At 40.6% G+C, this 20,249-nt stretch overlaps 1 protein-coding gene across 1 annotated transcript in view; it reads left to right on the forward strand.

Annotated features, from left to right (window-relative positions):
- UBR1 (ubiquitin protein ligase E3 component n-recognin 1) overlaps positions 1–20,249 on the forward strand; it is a 159,283-nt gene that overhangs the window by 49,382 nt on the left and 89,652 nt on the right. The window contains exons 9-17 of the mRNA XM_075065850.1: positions 508–615; positions 1,997–2,085; positions 3,884–3,982; positions 5,543–5,700; positions 8,164–8,263; positions 8,550–8,678; positions 9,817–9,997; positions 12,951–13,012; positions 17,299–17,409. Of these exons, the coding sequence (XP_074921951.1) occupies positions 508–615; positions 1,997–2,085; positions 3,884–3,982; positions 5,543–5,700; positions 8,164–8,263; positions 8,550–8,678; positions 9,817–9,997; positions 12,951–13,012; positions 17,299–17,409 (1,037 nt within the window). The remainder of the gene's footprint in view (positions 1–507; positions 616–1,996; positions 2,086–3,883; positions 3,983–5,542; positions 5,701–8,163; positions 8,264–8,549; positions 8,679–9,816; positions 9,998–12,950; positions 13,013–17,298; positions 17,410–20,249) is intronic.

The following is a 20,249-nucleotide window of genomic DNA, read 5'->3' on the forward strand; positions in this document are numbered from 1 at the left end:
ATGAGCGATGTACCCTCACTGCCCCCCTACTATATCTTGACCCCACCCACCGTACACTCCGCATTGGGGACATTACAGGCTGCATGTATTATATGCTGAACCATAACCAATTGCCAGCGTCCCCCCATACTCTGTATGTTTCCCCCGATGACCAATGACTGACACATCAAACTCTTTGTATCACCTTTCTTTAATATTTTCTGTGCAAGGCTGTCTTGTCCCCTTCCTAGTGAAATGTCAGTCCTCTACAACCTCGTGAATTTCTCTCAAGTAGGTAACTCTACTCTGTGGAAATTAGGGAAGTTATTCTGCAGAGCAACAAGCTATGATGAGATCACACTTGTGTAGAAATATTAAGATTAATTGGTGATCTGTGATTTTTTGTTTTCAAGATCAGAATCCAGAAGTAACTTCTGTATGAAAGTAATTAAACAGACTTTTATTTTGTTGGGTGGACCCCTTGATTATACAGTGGCATTACACATACTAATGTACTTCTCTCTCTAGGTGACTTCCGCCAGATTTTCTGTCAAATATGCCTCAAAGAGGAAGCTGACTCTGAAAAGCCCTGCCTCATAAGCATGTTGATGCTTTGGGATGCAAAACTTCATAAAGGTGTGTGGATGTATGTAAGTTGCTCTGAACTGAAGTGGCAATCCACTTTAATATATTTGTTAACTGTACTAAATAATTGCCTTGAAATGAAAGCCATAGTAGTATAAATTAAATCTTTAATATAGTTCTTAATTCTATAGCAGCTGAAGTTTAAGAATATGATTGATGTTTTTGGTACGTGTCTGCCTCCTCTCCTTTCCTTTCCTTTCAAATTTACATATTGTGGAGGACCTACTGTGAGAATGTAACTTGACTCTGAAAACCTGCTCTCAGTTTTCAAATGTAAAATGTTACAAAATAGAAGGTCTGATAACATTTCAATTACAGTGACATAAGTATAATTATTTATATACGTATCTATAACAACTAAGTAAAGGACAAAGGGAAGATGCACTTTCATTATTGAGAGTGGTAGGATATTCCATACAAAATAACCAGAGTAGAAAGTGTCTGAGAAGAGAATGGTATGCCTGATGGCATAAAGAATTTAAGAGCTCAGAAACTGTTCACAAACGGAGAAGCAAACCCTGCAGAACTGGAACATTCCTCCTGTTTCCAAACTAATTAAAACCACAAATGTCAAAGAAGATCTGTTAAATTTTCTTAGCTTCCCTGTTTAAGAGTAACACGCATGACTTGGAGGATTTAAAGAAATCTAGTTTTAGGGCTTGTCTGTATACGAAACTTATGTAGTTACACCTCTTCCCTGATATAATGCAACCCAATATAACACAAATTTGGATATAATACGGTAAAGCAGAGCTCCAGAGGAGGGAGGGAAGGGGATGTCTGTGTGCTCCGGTGGATCAAAGCAAGTTCGATTATAATGCGATTTCACTTATAATGTGATAAGATTTTTTTTGCCTCCCGAGGACAGTGTTCTATCGGGGAAGAAGTATTTATTGGTTGTAATCCTGTCATGTGGATGCAGCTACACAGGTATATCGGTGCTCATAGCATGTTAGCTTATTCGTTTCTAAATTCTATATAGTGTAATTGGTACAAAAACTGAATGTAAATTGGTCCATGAAAGCGAAGGAGCGAAGGTCTAAGAAAGCTAAAAGGAAGTTGAGCTCACTGGGTCCCAGGCGGATGGTGGGGAAACAGCCATGTTGGACAAATGGATTCCTGTATCTACCAGAATTCTGAAGCAGTTCGCTAATGAATATTGTTAAAATGAATAATAGGCCACTTGCCAGTGGGTTGATTTTGTGTGTGTGTGTGTGTATGTATGTATGTATGTATGTATATACACATAACTGTCTTAATACTTCTGATGAGATGGAGTTTTCTTCTCTTTCCACTTGCTCTTTTCCTGCACAAAACCAAAAAAATAGTGTTTAGTGGAGTAAGAGTCAAACAAATTTTATTATCTTCACAGGGGCAAGGAAGATCCTTCATGAACTTATCTTCAGCAGTTTTTTCATGGAAATGGAGTACAAAAAACTTTTTGCTATTGAATTTGTGAAGGTAACTAGATGTTCATCCGACGAAGTGGGTATTCACCCATGAAAGCTCATGCTCCGAAACGTCTGTTAATCTATAAGGTGCCACAGGACTCTTTGCTGCTTTTAGAGATCCAGACTAACATGGCTACCCCTCTGATAGATGTTTAAAATTTATAACCACAATATGTAAGAAAATATGAACAGGTGATGTCACCAGCAAAAAAAAACGGAGAGTAAAAATTATGGATGAAATCTTAAACTGTTTTTCATTTCCTAACTCTTCTTGTTTGTGCTTCCATGTCTATGGAATTTTAACACAATTAACAATATATTTTAACTTTTAAAAAATATATTGAGGAAGATATTTATGAGAAAGTGGAATGCTTACTCAGAGAACACATGGTATGTTTATGCCCTCTTTAAATGTGCATTGACTTGATAACCCCATAAAACCATCTGTTTATGGTCTTTTATAAATATTTTGCATGTTCACTGGCCTAATTTCAGAAAGGTTGTTGTTTTTTTTTTTTCCACATCAGTACTGATACCTGTTTTAAGATAACTTGCAGTTTGTACAGAAATGCAATATAGATGCTGTCCATCTGGAATTCAGGATTCTAAATAATCCTTGACAAAACCTTATTGAGATACAATATGATAATGAATAAGTTACACGTGTATCAGTAAAGTTCTGTAGATACTGGCTCCAAAACAGTTCTTCAGGGTCAACCCTTGAAAGAAGTTGCTGAAGTGTCTGAGAAGCAACACTGTAGCCATTTAAGGACACAAATTAATATACAACAAAAAACAAAACATATAAAAAACTTGTATGTTGTATTCACTAGTTGAGATGAGTGTTAGGCAATTTGGCCCAGAGAACCAGCAGTCTTTCTCTAATCTAAAATGGGGTGCAAGTTCAGCCATAACCTAATGGCGTGGACAGTAAAAGCCATAGACTGGCCATTCTGGTGTTAATTTTAAAACTACTGAGGATTGTCTTGATCATAAACTTATGAACTTTCAACATGGAGCGCACTAGCAACCCTGCTAGCTCAGCCAAAAAAGTGAGAGTTCAAGGTCCTTGCTTCAGTCCCACTTCAGACGCGTAAGTGTAGATGCTAATGTGCAACAGCGGTGATCACAGTATATATTGCTTTACTACATGCTGCTAGGTTTCTGTTATCATTGAGGCAGTGGATAAACTGGAAACTATCTGATTTTTTATTTATTTATTTATTTTTAAGATAATGCAATATTTGAGAAATGGACATGAAGTAAGGGCTAGCAGAACACTTTTTTCTGTTATGAGAGACAGTCCAGTTATTATTAGTCAAAAATGTGAGTGACGCTCAATGTTCCTCTTTGGAATGGACATGAAAGGGAAAGAATTGGACTGAATTTATAGTGCTTTGGGTGGCAGGTCTTCAACAGAACAGTACATATTTTGTTCTGTGAAGGGAATAAAGACCTGTTTTATGATTCTTATGGTGTGTGTGTGTGTGTGTGTGTGTGTGTTGTTTCCCTCATTGGAGAAGGATGGCAGTATGGGAAATAAAGGAATTAGGTTCCATCCAGCAAAGCACTTAAGCATGTACTTAACTTAAAGAAGAATCAGTGGTACTACTCTTGTGTAAAGTTAACCACATTAAGTGCTCTGCTAGATATGGGACTTTGTGCAGTTCATGTGTGTTGATCTGGAGTTGTTGGGGAGCGATCAAGACATCTATTTTAGTGTTTCTTCCAAGTGAAAATTAAATTAAATGTTTCTTTTGATTTAACTTTAGCTGTTAATCATTTTCCCAATGTTCTCCTTCTCACAGTATTACAAGCCATTGCAAAAAGAATACATCAGTGATGACCATGATAGAAGTATCTCAGTGACTGCTCTCTCAGTTCAGATGTTCACTGTACCCACTTTGGTATGTATAGCCAGCAACTCAGTAAATCTATCATGATTGTGGAGTGGTTTATCATGATACCATATCTGTAGACTGCTGCTCTAATTAGTAGGCAGTTTCCCTACAGTTGTAACCAAAGTAGAAAGGGTATTTAGAGTTCTGCTAAGATAAAAGGGTAAATAGTTGTTTTGTCTGAAATTTATATGAAAATTCATCAAAGAAATGAGAAGGGATGCAAGTAAATGGAGTTCTTCAGTCGTTCTATAAATCAGCTAAATTTCTGTTAGTCTGCAGCTCAAGATTACCTTTTCCGTGCAGAGGGAAAAAGGGTGTGGGTGTAAGTGTAGAAGCCCTAAAAGACAGGAGGAGAGAGGGGATATCTGTGTGTGTTTCAAAGGTAGAGGTCCTGCTTGATTTTTACATTAGAAATGCAGATCTCTTCTACCTTGTCTTTCAAGGAAGTCTTAATAGATGACTGGGGAGCTAGTAGTTTGTCACTGCAGCTATTAAGGAAGTAAAGCATGATCAAATGAAATGAATGAACTTTTGTTCAGCTTGTTAACAAATGTTTTGGACACCTGTGTAACTTGGACTCTTGCCAAATACTTAGACTCTCTAGGTGAAAAAAGTTGGCACTGCACCCTCTTCAACAAAAGAATGAGAGAGGTCCCACTCCAGTTTTCTGTTCTTCTAGCACAAAAAAAAGACATGATTTGATGTTCGTAACATTTTTAAAGTAAAAATTAATGAGGCTGTGTATGTGTGTGAGTTTATACATCAGAGTGAAACAAAGGACACAAACACATTTTCTTTCCTTTACGGTTTTGGCTTTCAAGTCAGGCAGTGAATGAAAATACCAGCATACAGAAAATGAGTCAAATTCAACAGAGCTGGCACAGGGAGGGATTACACCTGTGGAGATCAGGGAATTCACCCTGGCATAGGGCACTTAGTGTTGTGGTCACACCTTTTCCTCAAAGTTTTAATGAGCTTTAACTCACACCAGCTCTAACTTACCTACAGGAGATTGATTGGTAGGAGCCACTGAACTGGCACACATCCCTCCTCTCTGGCCACACTCTCTGCCAGCCGCAGCCATCCACTTTTCAGGTGATGGGACTATTAGAGCCTTACTGCCTGGCATTACTTCTATTACGGTAGCATAAGGCAGCCTCAGTCTTGTCCCTTGTCAAACTTTCTACCGTAGGGGACTTGTACTGCGTGCCTCTGTCCCCAAATAGAAGGGAATCTCACTTCTCTGAAGAGAATGGTATGGAAGTTGATCAAAGGCTGAAGATACTCTTTTTCACTTGGTTTCTCATAGTTCAGGTCCTGGCATTGCGTACTGTACTCGGGGGTCAAAACTGCAGTATGGCACTATAGGTTTTCAGACACCATCCTCTTTACTACATGTGTGGCTCAGCTGACACACAGCACTAGAGAATGTTTGGCAAACTATAAGCTGCTTTGCCACAAGTGTCAAACATCCAAATGATGAGTTAATAGGAATAGAATAGAGAGAGTCTGCCTATTCTTGGAGCCAGGCAGATTCCTATTGTTGAAACACCATTTTCCACACAGGCACGCCATCTTATTGAAGAGCAAAATGTAATTACTGTCATCACAGAGACACTACTAGAAGTGCTGCCAGAGTACCTGGACAATAATGACAAGTTCAACTTCCAGGGTTACAGCCAGGACAAACTGGGTCGGGTGTATGCAGTCATATGTGACCTCAAGTAAGTGTACATTTGAGCAGGGAGTATGAAAATCTTCCACAAACAAACTTCCTTGTTGTCACCATGCTTTAAAGTAGATCCAAAATAGTTTAAAGTATCAAAAGAAACTGCAAAAAATGCAGTACTGCAACAAACCTAGTGAGGACACATCTTTAATTTTGCCCTCATGAAATGGCTCCACTAGTGTTTCATGGTGTCTTTGATAATGGCAGCATAGTCATGGGGGTGAAGGTCATGCTAATTGTAAATTAGTGATACATACTGGTGATGGATTGGTTTTAAATTGTTAATGTATCTAATGCCACACTTCATCTGGCTATTGAGTAGATGTTCAGTACGTAGTTCAATAGTTGATAGAATTTTGTGACCATTCTTTGGCCCATCATTCTTAACATAATTTGTTCAGAAAATTAAGCAAAGAGATTTTAGTTATTTAAATCTCATTGGGTATTGTTTGCATATTCGCACGCATGATCTCAATTGTAAACACCCATGACAGGGTATTGTGTTCAGAAATAGATTGATACTACCAGTTAGAATGATGAAAGTCTACGATGGAAAGATACACTTGGTGGATCATTGCTAATGGAAATAGCTGCCATGAGACCATTTTTGCACATTTTAAAGTTGCTTTGAATTTTTTTCATAAAACTCTTTGAATGGCAAATATTTTTCTTTAATATTTGTTCTTGGTTTTATGGTCAAAATAAAATTTGAAGTTTTACAAGTTAGTGTTACAAAGACAAGAAGAATATGAAGTGAAAATCAATCAAGAAGTTCTCCAAAATCCTTTTCTTTTATGTACAGCAATTAGAAACGCAGTGTTTCCTGGAGTTTATCAGGCTATCAATTATTCTAGCACACTCGTCAGCTTTGTGATATAAAATAGATACAAAATAGATATAGATATAGATATAAAATAATACTAATACTAGAAATGACCTGTTATATTAAACCCATGTCCTTGCCAATGCAAGATTCTTCCCTACAGTGTAACGTCCTCTCTAGCAAAAAAAAAAGAAAAAAAAAAAGACTTTTTTGTTTAAAATGTTCCACTTACTGAGAACCTTGTTATACATCTCACTTCAAGGCCCAATCCCATTTCCCTTAAAACCAATGAGATTATTCTCATTGAATGCACTGAGAGTTGGATCTGGTTCCTTTACTGAAGTTATTTGGGTGACAGCAGTGAAGGCTTAAATCCAGTATGATTCTTAGTGTAAAAAACTTAATTCAGGCCATAATCTCAAACCGCAGAATGAAGAGTGGCCATTATGCTAGTTCTTTATACTGCTAAGACTGCTTAATGAATGAGGTCAAAGTTCCCTAAACTCAGACAGTGGTGATATTCCTAACATATCTTGTAGTTTTATTCTGGCTGCTGGGATGTGCAACCCCAAAAGCCTTCCTCCTAACTAGTTTAGTTTTTAGAAACTATTGGGTTAGGTCAAGCAAAGGGCATATTTTCAGTTGGTATTAGATGAAAATAAATATACATTTTTTTTTTTAGCATCAATATTTTTATGTGATTAAACCACTTGTCACTGCCTTTGCTCAAAAAGGCTTGGCAAAAATACATTAACTGTGCAGATGATAGTGATGGATCCTGAGTTCACTAAAAAGTACAAAACTGCAAAATTTATTAAATTATACTTCTTGGCTCTGCCTTATTACTTCCCTTTATATATTTCAGTATAAAATATTCCCGTAATTGAGGATGGGTAATAAGTATAGCTAAATAATATGTTCTTGCAAAAAAGGTTTACAGCTACAAAGTGTTGGAGGTCTTAGAAGCCCTTTAGTTAGGGAAGACTATCTGAAGAGAAATTTAGCACTAGTAAAGTATTATATGGACCAACATCTTTTCCTGTATCTACTCTGAAATAGGCTGCGTTGTTTATATTCAGAAATCTGAAGTGGCACAGTGGATGACTAGAGCTGGTAAAAATCTTGTGAAATTCCAATTTTTGGTGAACTATCTCATAAAAATATAAAGGTCTACATGAAAGACAGATGTGACAAATGTTGATGAAATTTTCCAGGCAACTCCCCCTTCCTCTTTCCTTGTGTATTTTTTTTTTTTTAAACTAGCTCTATGGATAAAAACCATAGTAATACCCCTGCAATAAGGCAATCTTGGAAACTTGACTCTTTAATCCTTATCATTCTAGTACACCTGGCAAAACTTGCCAAGTTACTTTTTATGCACTAGAGTAATATTTTAAGAGTAAGATACCTACAGCCTATAATACTTCTGCCTTCAAATTATAGTAATTCCAAACACTGAAATCCTGTAGCTGGTACCTCTGCTAGTTTGGGAAGTTTTACTGCGAGTTTTGAGATAACGGATGGTGGCGTGACATGATGACTATGCTAATGACTTTAGAATGTTTTCAAATTCATTAGATATAAATATGAGCAAAAAAAAATCCTAAACTATTAGTAATACTGTTTTTGGGACAGGTATATCTTAATCACTAAGCCTACAGTGTGGACAGACAGATTGAGGGTACGATTTTTGGAAGGATTCCGGTCTTTTCTGAGGATTCTGACTTGCATGCAGGTACTGTACATGTAATGTTTTTCTAATGTGCCATTCCAGAGATATTGAAATATTTGTCATCTGTTCACATAGTACTCTCCATGGTAATGTTCTGCATGTTGCAGACACAAAACTGAGATCACAGATTCTTAAATCTGTACCTTGGGTGGGTGGGGGTAAATGTAACACCATACCTGTTTTAGCCATCCGTGAACAGCCTATGTTTTCCCTTCTGTTTATGGGATTTTCTGTTGTTTAAGCATTTGATCACTTACCTTGGTGAATATTCTATGGGGCCCTTCTGCAGGGGATGGAGGAGATACAGAGACAGATTGGTCAACATATTGAGGTGGACCCGGATTGGGAAGCAGCCATTGCTATCCAGATGCAGCTGAAGAACATTCTTTTGATGTTCCAAGAGTGGTGTGCCTGTGATGTAAGGAAATACTTTTTGTGGTTCTTATGCATGTGGCTGTTGAGTATATTGTTTAGTGAACTAGAAACTTTTCTGAAAAGCTGCACTATTGCACGATCCAGAACCTTATTGTTCCTCTTCTTTAAAAACCAATCCGTTAACAGATTATGTTTTAACAATCTGCAGTTTGTTCTTTTATAAAGTACATACAGCGTGGTTACCTGACTGCTTGTTTGTTTTGAAAGGAAATTTCAGGCCTGCAGAGACTTAAGTTTCTGCAAAAAAAATAAAGTGTCGTTCCTCTTCTGGATAATAATATAATCTGATACAACGATGGGTATGGCAAGAACCTAGTTAGGGAGCATAGTTGTATTTAGACACTAGTTTATAATTACCTGTATATATTATAACTGTACCTGATATTAAGTACCACCATAGTGAAGTCTGTTAAGCATTTCCATTGTAATCTCCTCTTCTCACAGGTTTATAACTTGACTAAAACTAAACTCACTTCAGGTTGAAACATAACATACTGGGTCAGGAAAAGAATTAGTTTCTCAAACAGTGGAGTTAGGAAATAGTTTACTGGAGTACATTGAAAGATGTAGTACATATGGGCCCTTTGCTATTTGTCTGATTTTATTTAGCAGTGCAGGAAGGGAAGGAGATGAAAAATTAAAGGGAGAGGGAGGAATCCAAAAACTGAAAATGGGAAAGTCATAATCTTTGTTTTCAAAAATCAAAACCAAATGAGATTTTAAGTCAAAACAAAATGGACAATTTTTACTTTGAATTGTGGATTTGAAATGAAATTTTTCATTTCAGATTTGACAGTCAAATTCAAAGAATTTTATAAAAATTCACATTTTTCCTTGGAAAATTTTGATGAAACAACATTTTTGATGGGGAGGAGGGTGGGAATTTTATGCAGGTAAATAGTAACGATTAATATATAGATTTAACAAACAGGCAGAACTTTGTTTTCTGTAGCCTTCTACATGTACATTAATATATGGACCTGTACTAAGGCATAAGGAAATAATTGTCATGGATTTTTAGTGACCTCATTAAACCATGAAAACAAATGGCAGGAGGATGAGGGGTGTATTTGTGTGTGGGTTTTGTTTAATGAACTGCATAAAAATCTTTTCAATTCTAGGAAGACCTGTTGCTGGAGGCTTACAAAGAGTGCCATGCAGCTGTGATGAGGTGCAGCACAAGTAGCCAATCACGGGAGAAGACAGTGCTTCAGCTATGTGGCCACACTCTGGAAAGCAAACGTTACAGAGTGTCAGTAGACCCTGTCAGCATACACCTGCCACTGTCCAGGACGCTTGCAGGTGAGAGTCAACATGCTTTACTTTTTGAATTGCTTTTTGTAATTGGAGTTTCATCTTCCATCTCCTCTTTGTTATTCTTCAGATATCTTAATTAATCTCTGGCATTGTCCAAAAATGTATTTATAGTTTAAATGTGGAAAAGTAGTCTAAAATTTGTTAAAATAGCCATTACTTTGTACTGGGTTTAAAAGTTAAATATGGTTTCTCTGGAAATTGTTACCCAAGTTAGTGTTTTTGTAGCATCAGAGTAAGTATATTGAATAAATCATGTTATTATAGTATATTTTTAGGAGGGGGAAAGCTCACTACATAGGAAATTATTTTCAAATTTTACTGTACTTTAAAAACAGATATTTGAACTTTTTTAGAGGCAATGCTCTGGTCCCCTCCGCCCTGAGTTTCAAATTGCAGAGTGAGTGAGTGCAACTTGCTTATCACCTGTGGCAGTGTTTCCCAAACTTGGGTTGCTGCTTGTGTAGGGAAGGCCCCTAGCGGGCTGGACCTGTTTGTTTACCTGCCGCGTCAGCAGGTTCGGCTGATTGTGGCTCCCAGTGGCCGCGGTTTGCAGCTCCAGGCTAATGGGAGCTGCTGGAAGCAGCGCTGGCCGAGGGATGTCCTGGCCGCTGCTTCCAGCAGCTCCCATTGGCCTGGAGCAGCAAACCATGGCCAGTGGGAGCCACAATCGGCCGAACCTATGGACGCGGCAGGTAAACAAACAGGCCTGGCCCGCTAGGGGCTTTCCCTACACAAGCAGGATCCCAAGTTTGGGAAACACTGACCTGTGGGAAGGAGAAGGGGATAATTTCCGCCCCCCTTGTTGTGCAGCACCCTCTTTTTGTCAGGGAGCCTTCTTTCCTATAAGGTTGCTGTGACACTGAGTCTTGCGGGGGTGTATGGGGGGGAAGGGAAAGAGGATGGTTTTTGATGGTTTGGAAGAGTTAGCAAATGAAAAATACTGATTTTAATATGAACATACAAACTCAAAAGAGCACCTGCTTAGGAACTAGGAATCCTAACCTGCAGTTAAAAATTCAGTCCATAGCAGACAAGAACAGCATGGACAGACCAGTGGCCAGTCTTGGCACACACAAAATCCTAGTCAGTAAACAACAACAAGTTTTTCTCACACAGCCTGTCAGGGTAATCCGCTGGCGGGCCGTGAGACAGTTTGTTTACACTCACTGACTGTCCACAGGCATGGCCATCTGCAGTTCCCAGTGGCCGTGGTTCGCTGTTCCTGGCCAATGGGAGTTGCTGGAAGCAGCAGCCAGCATGTTCCTGTGGCCCACACCACTTCCTGCAGCTCCCATTGGCCAGGAACAGCAAACTGCAGCCATTGGGAGATGCAGGCAGCTTTGCCTGCAGACAGTCAATGTAAACACTGTCTTGTGGCCTGCCAGCGGATTACCCTGATGGGCAGCAGGTTGACCTCCGCTGGTATAGATCCTGGAGCACCAGTATCATAGTCATGACCAGATCGTCTGCCTAACAAATAAGCACTTGCATTTTCCATTAGTTTCAGTTTCTAAATAGATTTAAGATACAGCCCTATGTAGGGCATACTGCAGTAGGCTGATCTTGAAGTGACAAAGATTACAGTAGCTATGTCCACACTTAAAATAGAGGAATGGTTGGGTGCTAATCTGGAGAGTGATGGGGGGAAGCTGTCCTAGGTGCATATGATCATTTAAAAGCCACTGAAAATCTAAGACGTTCATATTGCTTTCCCCACTCTACCATTATCACCATACCATTCTCTGGACTGAGCCTTGGCTAATGTACTTCTTTCTATGCCCCATTTGCTGCAAAACACTGACAGATGCTCAACTGCATCCTCTGGGCCATATAAACTGGAGATGTAAAGCTGGGAATTTTAGGAGAATGGAACTCTCTCAAGTCATGAGAGCACTTCCTTAAATCCTGAGGGAAGATCCTCAGAACAGGTCCCTCCCTGTGACAAGGAAATTGCAGGCCTGACTTCAGACCACAGGAGACAGCAATTAGTCCATGGCATGTATAACATCCAATCCTGCAGTCTTTTATTCTAACCCAAACACCAGCTGGCCATACATAGTTGATCTGCAGACTCTGCACAGACAGCTACCTGGGATAAACCCATTGTGGTCATGGTAGTCAGGAAGTCTTGTGCTAACTCAGAATAATCATCTATGTGGATTGCAAAATTCCTGGGCACTATTGGTCTTGATGAAGTTCCTCTTGACTTATGAGAGCATGAAATCATCAACTCATACAGGGACTTAGTGGGGCAGCCGGGCAATCTATGCACCGAGCATTTGTACTGTCTTAACTTTATCACAGGATTTACAAGCCAAATAGATTTACCCTATCAGATTTAGTTTTGAGGGGAAGATTCTTCCTACATTTAGGTTGCATGCAAACAGCAGACCTACACATCCTTTTGACCATCATCACCATTTAGCTCTATGCTGCAGAGTGCCTAGCTGAAGAGAAGGAAAAAGAGTTCAGCAGTATCAGCCTCTGCCTTATATCTTTCTACCATCAACATCTCTTCTCTTCCCGCACCCCTTGCGCAAAAAAAAAAAAAAGACACCATTTTTCATGCCAGTGCAGATTTTCAGGTTGAACATGAAGGACCTATGCGGTGAGTAGCTATTGCTTTTCCTAAAGTCCAAATGAAACCAGATGCTGTTCTTAAACTGTATTTCTTGTCACTGCACTGGCTACGAAGACAACTTGTATCAGATCTTGTAATCTCTAGTGAAAATACTCCCTTGATTATATAATACGTGACCACAGATTGTCACTTAAGCAAGAAATCGTAAGTTTGTAAATACTATTTAGCAAACTCTGCTTATAGCTTGTCAAGTTTGTCTCAGATTTGCAACACTTTGGTCTAGCATTTATAATCTGATTGAAAAGCTAATTTGGTTGCCTTTGGTTTATGTTGACTTTTCTCTTCTTTGTTCTGTAGGCCTACATGTACGACTAAGCAAGACTGGAGCAATCTCAAGACTGCAGGAGTTTGTGCCTTCTGTAAGTGTCTGCTTCAGATGGTAACTGAGCTTGGCTTTTATTGCTGAATTACTTTCTGGTGAGCATCTTAATAGTGAGGAAAGAGAAAAGACGGTTAAAAACTATTTCTAATAGTTTTCTAGAACAAATTGTGCAGAAAAAAGAAATGGTTGGTTTGGTTTATTTTTAAATACCAGAGAGCTCCCTAGGAGTCCTCTGCACTAAATCAACATTATAGGAAGGAAAGGACATACAACCTTACGTTAGAGGCATTACTAATGTTTAAGAGAGAGTGCTAAATCCTCTAGGGTTAACTTATTCCCTGAAAAATAATAGTATCCACCTGTCAACTGTTCTGTCTGTACCAGCTTAAAATTGCTTAGATGACATTTGATCCTAAGTTTTCTGTATGGCATTACAATGTGCTGCTGTTTTGACTCAGAGTTCAGACTGTTCTTTCTCAAGGAATGATATCTGTTATATGTTTTGAACAAGTACTGCTTTTCCCTCAGTGTTCTTATATTTGTACCCCTAGCATTGTCTGATTCAGTGCTTAGTAAAATCCTTCCACTGTAGCGGGATCAATGGTACTACACTATTTTCTATTGTTACTGCAGCAATTGGCACTAATTTTTCTTCTTCAAGTATGCCCCAGGGGTGCTCCACTTCAGGCTGCATCTTTGGAGATTTTTGATATAGTCATGTGTCCCATACATCCTTGTGCCCTGCGCCAAGGCTATATAGGGCCGTGTGATTGAACTAACCCCAGTTCCTTCTCAACTGCTTCTGCCTGCGACACATCATTAGACTGCCTTTCTATTTGAAAATACACTATCTCCTGCACCCATCCCGTTGTGGCCGAGCTCACACAGAGGTCAAACATGGAGCCGAGCTGAGCTGGAATTCACCCAGTTACGTCTTGTTAACAAAGTCCATGAAATCGATAACACCATCCAGAGCCTTTGGCAAACATTGAGGGATGCAGAGAACACGTTGCAGATGTTTGGGGGGAGGGATATCTCAGTTGTTTGAGCATTGGCCTGCTAAACCCAGGGTTGTGAGCTCAATCCTTGAGGGAGTCATTTAGGGATCTAGGGCAAAAATCTGTCTTTGGATTGGTCCTGCTTTGAGCAGGGGGTTGAACTGGATGACCTTCTGAGGTCCCTTCCAACCCTGATATTCTATGATTCTGTGTTGGTCCACAGCAAATCTAACCTGGAGCATGACCTGGCTGTCAAAGCTAACTCTCTGTTCATTGATCAGGAGAAACATCTGAGAATGCATAAGACCTTCCCCGATACTCTTAGGCTGGTGGGATGCATGTAGGCCAATATAGTCCTAAAGGTGGTTCTGCACTGATTAATGAAATCATTTGTGGGGGAGGTTTCGTCAGTTGCATGCAGTGTTTTAATAATATGTGATTATATTTTCACTTATTAAAGGATGCACTAAATAGGAATAAAATTCTGTGTGTCTCCCGCTCTCGCTCTCAATCATTCCCCCCCCCCCCCATAGGATCGGGGAGGGACGGGGCTTTTTCTTCAGATCACTTTTGCTCTCCAGGCTTCAAATGGTGCCTCACTTGCTGAGAAGCTATCCTGGTCAGTGATGGGCATTTCCAGTGTATCCACTGCCTGGGGGAGTTGCATATTTCTCAAAAGTGCTCTAGCTGTTCTGCTTTTAACGGTAGGGTCAAAGAGAAATCATGAGATAAGGCTCAGATTCTTAATGATGGAGCATTTTCTCCAGCCAGCTTTAGATCTAGGCCAGGACAAACCCCCTGACATCAGCCTGGGAGTGAACACCGTGTCCCTTTGATTTTTGGCATGTTCAGCTGGATCTACTTGAGGTAAATAGACCCATAAAAAGGTGACCATTCTCCCCAGAAGGAGTCTACTTAAAAGAATTCTTGGTATCCTGCAACTCAACAACTGGGTAGTGTTGAGTCTCCAGGTACTATCAGTATTAACCTCATGTGCGTGGCTCCAGGCTCTTCTAAGAACAGAGGCACCAAACATGCTTTCGTACCAAGACTGTCTATATTGCAGAAGCAGAGCTCAGGAGTTTAAGCACTCCTTTTCTAAGAAGGTGGTACCTATAACTCCTTTGGTAATGTCTGTACCGACGTCATTCTCCAGTTCATTCTCGGTACCAGGAAAATGCTGTGCCTCTCATACAATCTCAGTGCCTTCTAAGACATCCTCATCGGTACTGACTGCATATTCCAGGAGAGGCCTGTTGGAACAGCTTATGTCTGCAGTGGTCACGCAGACAGCATCTTGGTTTCAGCTTTAAGAATTTCCCAAAACACTGTTGAATATGGTGGAGATGCTTTGTCAAAGAAGAGAGACTTCCATTGTGACCTGAAATTTTTACATTCTGGATTAGTTTGATCTGTGTTTGTTCAGTCCACAGCTGAATTCCAACAACTGCAAATGTTTTACTTACAGCTCTTAAAATCTTCTTGAATTTTATAAGATGCTCGTCTGTGAGGATTGCACGTATCTTGACAGATCACTGATGCAGACAAAATTGCTGATGTCTCTGCGTTGACTTGATGGCTTGGAAGATTAAGATCGAGGCTTAGAACCATCACTGGAAATATATAGGAACCATTGACGAGATCAGAATACTAGGGAGATGAGCTTACTTTGGCCCTTCCTACTGAGGAATTGCATTCTGAATAAGCTGGAGCTTCTGTCTTGCAACCAGATAGTGATTTACAGCATTTTAGTTTAGACATGAGGAAAGTATGGATCACTGTGACCAGATTCTTGTCCTGGAAGAAGGAGTGATGCTCCCTGTCAAGGTGCAGGTGGAAGGCACTTTTCACCACTGATGCTGCCTGATTATGTATAATTAGGAACGACCTTGAGGATTTACACGACTTTTATCAATGGGGAGTCTGGAGCAACCGCCTTACATGCAAACGGAGACCAAAGTCCCAGCTAGGTCTTCAGAAGTTTTTGTCCTTCCGACCAGTATTTCTTCACTCTTGGATTTAGTTTGAGCCAGCTGTTCCCCATCTGTGAACTGCTCTCTTGTACAGTCTTACAATGGTGCCAATTACATGTTGAAAGTGAGGTATGCAGCAGAGTGTCACCTGCATGTTTTTGGGACTGGAACATGTGATGGCTTACCACCTTTTCAAGTTGTTCCATGTAGACTTTGAAGAAGGAAAGGATTGCTGTGGGATCTCTGTGTACCTTTTGAGGTCCTCTTGGAGAGGAATGGTTGGAGCCACTGTATTGCTGAGATCTACTCCAGACGTGTTGTAGGCAGGTCAGTAGTATGTTTTGATCAACTCTATGGAAAGCTGCAGAGAGGTCAAGCAGTATGAGCATTGAGATGTGGTGTTTATTGCCACAAGGAAGACATCTTTTAGTGCTATGAGTGCTGCCTCTATCTTGTCCCTTGGTTTGAAGCCTTACTGAGTAGCATCCAGAATGTTGGCAGATGTCATATATTGTTGGAACTTGATTTCTACTTTCTTGATTTTTATTTAGTTGTAAAGCTGGTCTGTGTTAAATGTTGACTTCCTGAGGACTAAGTAGACTATTGCATTTTTCAGGAAGGTTGAAAGGTTCACTTCTTGGAAGATAATGTTGAAAATTTCCATGGAGTGGGCAATATTATTATTCCCTGGGTTTCCCAGCCAGAAAGGGAATGAGTCTGCTTTGCAGGTGGTGGCTCAAATATTTCTGTGGGTTTCTTGAACTTCAGTGGGTGTGACGTGGCCAAACTCAGGGGTAGGAGTGGGACTTAGTGTTTCCTGGAACAATTTTAAAAGGTCTGCCTCAGAGTTACTTTCCTATTTGCATTATCTTTCCTACTAGTAAGAGAAGGATTCCTTACAGTGGCTGTTTTGGGGCTGATGTTCGGATTACATAGCTGAATTGGATTAATCAGTTTACTCTACAGAACAGCGATTGTCTCAATGTAACATGGGCACTGATACTAGAGAGAGGCTGCAGAGCCCCTGCACCTCTGTGAAGTCCATTTAAACTTACTGAAGCTTCACATAACCACCTATCTGGCTCAGTTTGCTTGATCAGGGCTATGGTGAGCACCAGAGTAGAAGATAAATTATGATGAGATCAGAAGGCTTTAAAAGGGGATACCAAAAGGAAAACTGAGTTCAAAATATCCCTCTGTGCTAAGTACTATTTTCTTTTGTGTCCAATTTAGATCTTTTGTATTATATTGTAATAATTGATTTTTATTTTTTTTATTCATCAAGATTTCTTCTATATTAAATCTATTGACAGTTTTAACTAATTTGATTATTTTATTTCATTTTTTTTCAGGAACAATTCCAAGTGGAGCTGCTAATGGAATACCCTTTGCGCTGTCTAGTGTTGGTTGCTCAGGTTGCTGCAGAGATGTGGAGAAGGAATGGGCTCTCCCTGATAAGCCAGGTACTCTCTGTAGTATGTATTCGTGATTGTGTCCTATTAGTTTATGCCAATATTTCCCATTGGTACTAAGGATGACTGATCCACCTGATGCAGAAGAAGCTCATGTGGTAAGCCTGCATAACATAATTATAAATTACTCCTGGGGGAATTGTGTGCCACTGCATGTGTGCAGAATTCACGTCCTTTGCAGATTTCTTTGCTTCCCCACAGAAAAATGACTTTCTGACAGGGAAGCAAAGGAAAGCTGCAAGAGCAGTCATGCACCACTCTCTAGCAGTGCAGCTGCGTTGTTTCAGGCACCCAGAGCAGCTGGTGGAGAGGTAAATCATCACAGGGATGAGGACACCCCAGCCAGTGGCTCTTACCCTGAGCCGGGATCAGCTGCTATTGTATTTTGTAGTTTATGTGTGTGGAGGCTGGTAGGGGCAGTGTGCTGGGAGAGAAGCTGAGCTCTGATTAGGAGGCGGGGCTTCTCTGTTTAGGGGTCCTATAAAGGTAGCCAGCCAGTCAGGCAGCGGCATAGACAGCTGCAGCGGCACAGGAGCCAGCAAACAGAGCTGTAAACAGGGGAGTTTCAGTGGGAGTTTACAGGGGGAGGTTGTGGGGGAGACTTAGAGACCTAGGCAAAGGAACTGACAGGCTAGTGAAGGGAGTGGGTGGTGTTCTGCCGGTGTTCTGGTGCCTGTTAGGGGTTTCTTTTGGTTTGAGTTTCCTGGTGTAACAGGTTTTAGGTGGGAAGGCTATGACTGATACAGAGGCAGCAGTGAAAGACACAGTGAGGATGACTGAATGTGGAAGCTGCGGCATGTACATGATCCTGGAGCGGGTACCTGAAAAGAGTTTTGTCTGCATAAAGTGTCACCTGATAGAGCTGATGGAAGAAAAGATCCGAGGACTGGAGATGCAGGTGAAAACTCTGGTAGAGTTTAGAAGGGGATCTGAGCAGATGATGGAGCAAAGACATGAGGAGGCTGAAGGGAAAAACTCAGACTTGCAGATGGAAGCAGGACCAAAGAATTCTGAGGGGAGACTGTTGAGTGAGGAAAGTGGACGGTGGAAGCATGTGACGAAGAGAACCAGGCAGAGGAAAAGACGGGCCAGTGAAGGAGAAATAGAGCTCAGAAACAGGTTTGCAGAGTTGGAAAATGAAGAAGGGGCACAGCAGGTGGTCTCTGAAGGTGAGAGGGCAAGGAAGAAGAGAAGAGCAGCTAGTCCTATAGGAAGAGGGGAAGAGTCAATGGAGACAACACCAAATATGAGCCCCAGGAGGATACGGGATGGGTTGCGGAGGATTGCAAGGGTGAATAGGAATTGAGAGGACTTGCAGCCAGTGGGATCAGTGGATAGACCAGAGAATCACACTGTCACCAGGAAAAGGCAGGTCTACATGATTGGGGACTCCTTACTGAGAAGAATAGACAGGCCTGTAATGAGAGCTGTTCCGGAGAACAGAAGGTTGTGCTCTCTGCCTGGTGCTAAGATACGGGATGTGGACCTGAGGCTGAAAAGGATCCTAATGGGAGTGGGAAAGAATCTGTTGAGTGTCCTTCATGTGGGAACGAACGATACAGCTAGATTCTCGCTGGAATATATCAAGGAAGACTATGCCAGACTGGGGAAGACGCTTAAGGAAATCGAGGCTCAGGTGATCTTCAGTGGGATTCTGTCTGTTCCTAGAGAAGGGCAACAAAAGTGTGACAAGATTATGGCAATCAACAGATGGCTCAGGCACTGGTGCTATAACGAGGGCTTTGGGTTGCACAGCCACTGGGAAGCATTCATGGACAGAGAACTGTTCTGTCGGGATGGACTTCACCTGAGTAAGGAGGGAAATAGACTTCTAGGATGGAGGCTGGCACAACTGATTAAGAGAGCTTTAAACTAGGAATTTGCGGGAGATGGTTGGGAGATATCCAGGTAATCTCCACGCCGGAATTTAACATTGAGAGGGAAGAAAACAAAGTAAGGGAAGATACAGCCATGGGCAGAAGAATGGACATAAGGAAGGAGGGTAGTGTAGATACCAGTCTAATAGTGATACTGGTGGTAGAATGTCTGTGCCTAACTAGGTAAAGAATGTCAGTAAAGCCAAACGGCAAAAATTAAGATGTCTGTACACTAATGCGAGGAGCCTAGTTAACAAAATGGAGGAACTAGAGCTACTGGTGCAGGAAGTGAAACCGATATTATAGGGATAACAGAAACATGGTGGAATAGTAGTCATGACTGGAGTACTGGTATTGAAGGCTATATGCTGTTTAGGAAAGACAGAAATAAAGGCAAAGGTGGTGGAGTAGCATTGTATATCAATAATGAGGTTAACTGTAAAGAAATAAGAAGTGATGGAATGGATAAGACAGAGTCTGTCTGGGCAAAAATCACCTTGGGAAAGAAAGCTACTAGAGCCTCCCCTGAGATAGTGCTTGGGGTGTGCCACAGACCGCCGGGATCTGATTTGGATATGGATAGAGACCGCTTTAATGTTTTTAATCAAGTAAACACTAATGGGGATTGTGTGATCATGGGAGACTTCAACTTCCCAGATATAGACTGGAGGACAAGTGCTAGTAATAATAATAGGGCTCAGACTTTTCTGGATGTGATAGCTGATGGATTTCTTCACCAAGTAGTTGCTGAACCAACAAGAGGGGATGCCATTTTAGATTTGATTTTGGTGAGTAGTCAGGACCTCATAGAAGAAATAGTTGTAGGGGACAACCTTGGTTTGAGTGATCATGAGCTAATTCAGTTCAAACTAGATGGAAGGATAAACAAAAATTGATCCGGGACTAGGGTTTTTGATTTCAAAAGGGTTAACTTTAAAGAATTAAGGAAATTAG

This window comes from Chelonoidis abingdonii, chromosome 4 (assembly GCF_003597395.2).
Source record: "Chelonoidis abingdonii isolate Lonesome George chromosome 4, CheloAbing_2.0, whole genome shotgun sequence".
Lineage (NCBI taxonomy): Eukaryota > Metazoa > Chordata > Testudines > Testudinidae > Chelonoidis > Chelonoidis abingdonii.